We start from the raw sequence: 3,825 nt of genomic DNA, 5'->3' as shown, positions 1-3,825 counted from the left end.
GAGTGTGGGGCCGGGTTTGCTGTTGCTGCTGCTGGTGGGGGGAGCGTTGCATGCGTTAATGCTGCTGTACGCCAGGACGCAGCTGCAGCAGCAAGGAGCCGAGCCTCGCCTTGGATCGCTGCACTGGTTGCTTCTGGGTGGAGAGTTTACTGCTGCTGCTGCTGCTGCAGTAGCTGTCTATAAGGTGTCTCCGCAGCACTTCTTTGGCGTCCGCTTCTGGCTGCAGCTGCACCTGCCGCTGCTGCATGCTGTTGCTGTTCCTGTTGCTTCTGTAGCTTTTTGCTACGTCATTAAAGAAGCAGCAGCTTCCTTTTCTCCTGTTGCTGCTGATACGGATGTCCTAGCTGCTGCTGCTCATGGGGTCCCTCTGTTGTTGTGTGAACCATCGCTGGGTCCGGACAGCAGCAGCAGCAGCAGCAGCAGCTCGCCACGTGCTGCACCAGCAAACGACTTGATGATGCCCACCTATTCCTTTTCCTCGCAGCGGCTGCAGGCCCCTGTGCCCACTGGCGGCTACCACAGCGGCATGAGCAGCAGAAGCAGCCGCAGCGCCAACAGCATTAATGGCATTAGCAGTGGCAGTAGTAGTAGTAGCAGCAGCAGCAGGTATAGGCAACCAAGCACCTGTCCCCTAAAGTATCTCCGCTTCTGGTTTGTAGTTTCTATTGCTGGTGCTCTGTGGTTGCTGCTGCTGCTGTCTCCTTTTCTAGGTAAGGGGGGCTTTGGCTCTCCTTGTATATTCAGGCAGCAACCGCAGCAGCAAGGGGGCCTAACACAACTCTACAGCAGCAGCGGCAGCAGCAGCGGCAGCAGGGACAAGGGCAACCGCTGCAGTAGCAGTAGCAGCAGCAGTAGCAGCAAAGACAGTATGCCTCAGGAGCCACACCACAAGGGGCACCAGAAGGGGAAGAAAGCAACACCTGAGAGCAGTAGCAGCAGCAGCAGCGGCACTAGCAGCAGCAGCGGCACTAGCAGCAGCAGCGGCAGCAGCAGGGAGGGAGGATTTGATGGTAGCATACAGGGAGACACCAGCTTCATGGTTACCAGCAGAAGGCTCAATCAAGGAGACACAGAGAGCCCCTTAGCATTCGGTGATGGTGCAACAGTTGCTGCTGCTGCTGCTTCAGATGCAGTTGCTGCTGCTGCTGCGCCAGGTGGTGTGACAGCAGCAATAGCAGATGCAGCTGCAGCTGCAGCACCAAGCGATGGTTCTGCAGCAAAACACAAACATCGTGCAGCAGCAGAACCAACTGCTGCTGGTAAGAAGCATAGGGCGTCTGCTGCACCTGGACACGAAGCAGCAGCAAGGCATCACGCTGACACAAAGACAGCAACAACGACAACAGCAGCAGCAGCAACACAAGCAGCAGAAGCAGCAGAAGAGAGTGCCAGCAGCAGCAAGTCTTGGTTACCGCCTCGTCCGATGTTAGTGGGGCAAAGAGGTCTTCCTCTACTGCGCCCTGAGAATACGATGTATGGTTCTGCTGCTGCTACGTCTGCTGTTGCTGCTGTTGTTGCTGTTGTTGCTGCTGCTGCTGTTGCTCCTGCACCGCTCGCTACTATGAAGGAAGGTAGGCTGCTGTGTCCTGCTGCTACAGAGAATCCTTTCGCGCTGCTCGTGCTGCTGGAGCTACAGCATTTGCTACTGATGTTCGTATTGCTGCCAGCCACACCCCATACTTATTTGTGAGCTGCTGCTGCTGCTGTTGTTGCTGCTGCAGCAACTGCTGCTACTGCTGCTGCTACTGTTGCTACTACTGCAGCTGCTGATCTGTTTCTGTTTATGTTGCTGCTGCTGTTGCTGCAGTGGCCAAGAACTTCCTATTCAAGTCTTGAAATCGTTCTTCTGACTGCTGCTGCTGTGGCTGCTGCTACTGCTGCTGCTGTTATTGTTGTTGCTGCTGTTGTTGCAGAGAGACAACACGTTTGCTCGAATGACGGATGCCTCTCGCGTATTCCCTGCTGCTGCGTCTGCCCCTGTTGACTTATTTGCATGGACAGACATTGCTGCCCTTAATCCAGGGGCCTGGTGGATCGAGGTAACTGTGCTTCTGCTGCAGTATATGCTGCTGCTGCTGCTGCTGCTGCTGCTGCTGCATGCGGTGCTTTTTGAGCCGTAACGGCTGCTGCAGCCTTGACAGGCTACAAGGCTGTAGCTGGAGAACGCATAGGGGGACAAATGAAGCTTCTGCTGCAGCTGATGGTGTAACTGCAGCAGCGTCTGCTGCACGCGATGCTACAGGGTCCCCGTTTGGCTGTGCTGCTGCTGCTCCTGCTGCTACTACTACTGCAGCGCGACATATACGGAACAGTTAGCAGCATTGACGTGAAGACTCGCGAAGCGATTGCAGAACAACGTACGTAACCGCAGTGCCCAGCAGCAGCAGCAGCACCACCAGCAACAGCAGCAGCAGCAACAGCACCGGCACCAGCACAAGCAGCAGCAGCAGCAGCCGCAGCAGAATGCGTTTCTTGTTGTTCTCAGGTATCGCCTTATTGGAGGATTTAATATCCATAGCTCTATGCGAAATGTCTCCTATATTAGTGTCTCCTTTTTGTCCCCTTTGTAGTCTTAATGCCTTTGATTGCGGAGACAGCTGTCCCTTGTTGCTGTTTAGTCTATTTAAAGATGCTAAAGCTGAAGAACTTCTATGGTGGACTGGCGGCATGCGGTAACTTTGTTGCTGCTCCTGCTGCTGTGCTGGAGCTGCTGCTGCTTCTGCTGCTGCGTATGGGCCTTTACGGTGCTGCTGCACCATCTGCTGGTGCTGCTGGTACTGCTGCTAATTTCTAGCATTTTGTACAGCTGGTTTTGGTGCTGCTGCTGCTGCTCGTCCTCCTGGTGCTGGTGCTGCTGCAGCACTTGCATTAGTGATGGCATCTGCTGCTCCTCTTGCAGCAGCAGCAGCAGCAGCAGCAGGGGGAAGGAAAGTCATTGCATGCAAGGTGTGGGGTTGTCTGCAGAGAGGAATTGCGTCGTTCCCTTCCAGGGGCAAAACTTGTCACACAAATCGATCCCAGCTTCCAAGACGATCCCACAAAACGTAAATAGTGCTGCTGCTGCTGCTGCTGCTGCTGCTGCTGGTGTTGGTGAGGCTGCTGCGGCTGTTAATCCTGTTGGAATTCCCCTTTAAGGCCGTTGGTGCTGATAGAATGGTTGTTGTTGCTGCTCCTGCTGCTGCTGTTGCTGCTGCTGTTGCTGCTGCTGCAGTAACTGATATCGTAAGTGCTCCGTGGACAGACTTAGAGGCGTCACGGGTAAAAAGCCTCGCAGATAAGGGTAAGCAGCAGCAACTACAGCAGCAGCAGCAACAGCAGCAGCAGTCACTGCAGCAGCTGCTATAGGAGACCGTGTGGTGCTGTCTACGAAGCATCATTAGGAGCAGCAAGATAAGCAGCAGGTGTCTCTGCTGTCTTTAGTATCTCCGTACACAGATATCGCCCCTCTCTCTATTCTGCTGCTGCTGCTGCTGCCGCCGCCGCCGCCGCCGCTGCTGCTGCTGCTGCAGGATACCATGTGCATTGCTCTGGTGCTGCTTCCCCTTGGCAGTTTTCTTATTTATGGTGCAGCGGGGTACATTCAGTAAGCAGCGAAGATGTGGGGCCCCTAGCAGCAATAGAGGGGCCTCTCTATGCTATACAGTGGAGACATTATATCAGTAAGGAGACACCTCAATCCTTTTATACCCCTCGTGCTGCTGCTGCTAATCCTATTGCTGCTGCTGCTGATGCTGCTGATAGTACTGGTGCTGATGATGATGGTGCTGGGGCTAGTACTGCTGCTGCTGATGATGATGCTGGGGCTAGTACTGCTGCTGCTGCTCC

General features: G+C 54.7%; 1 protein-coding gene across 1 annotated transcript; it reads left to right on the top strand.

Annotated features, from left to right (window-relative positions):
* Positions 1-457: 457 nt before the first annotated feature.
* On the top strand, positions 458-2,365 carry EMWEY_00034800 (glycerophosphoryl diester phosphodiesterase family domain containing protein, putative; the record flags this gene model as incomplete). The annotated part of the gene is made up of 4 exons (XM_013481975.1): positions 458-1,473; positions 1,599-1,686; positions 1,914-2,039; positions 2,294-2,365. 4 exons carry the CDS (start codon positions 458-460, stop codon positions 2,363-2,365), a joined length of 1,302 nt encoding a protein of 433 aa, XP_013337429.1.
* Positions 2,366-3,825: the final 1,460 nt, after the last annotated feature.

The sequence above is a fragment of the Eimeria maxima genome, genomic scaffold (genome assembly GCF_000499605.1).
Source record: "Eimeria maxima Weybridge genomic scaffold, Emw_scaff479, whole genome shotgun sequence".
NCBI lineage: Eukaryota > Apicomplexa > Conoidasida > Eucoccidiorida > Eimeriidae > Eimeria > Eimeria maxima.
The sequence above is the reverse complement of the archived record's forward strand: the minus strand, read 5'-3'. Positions and strand labels throughout refer to the sequence as shown.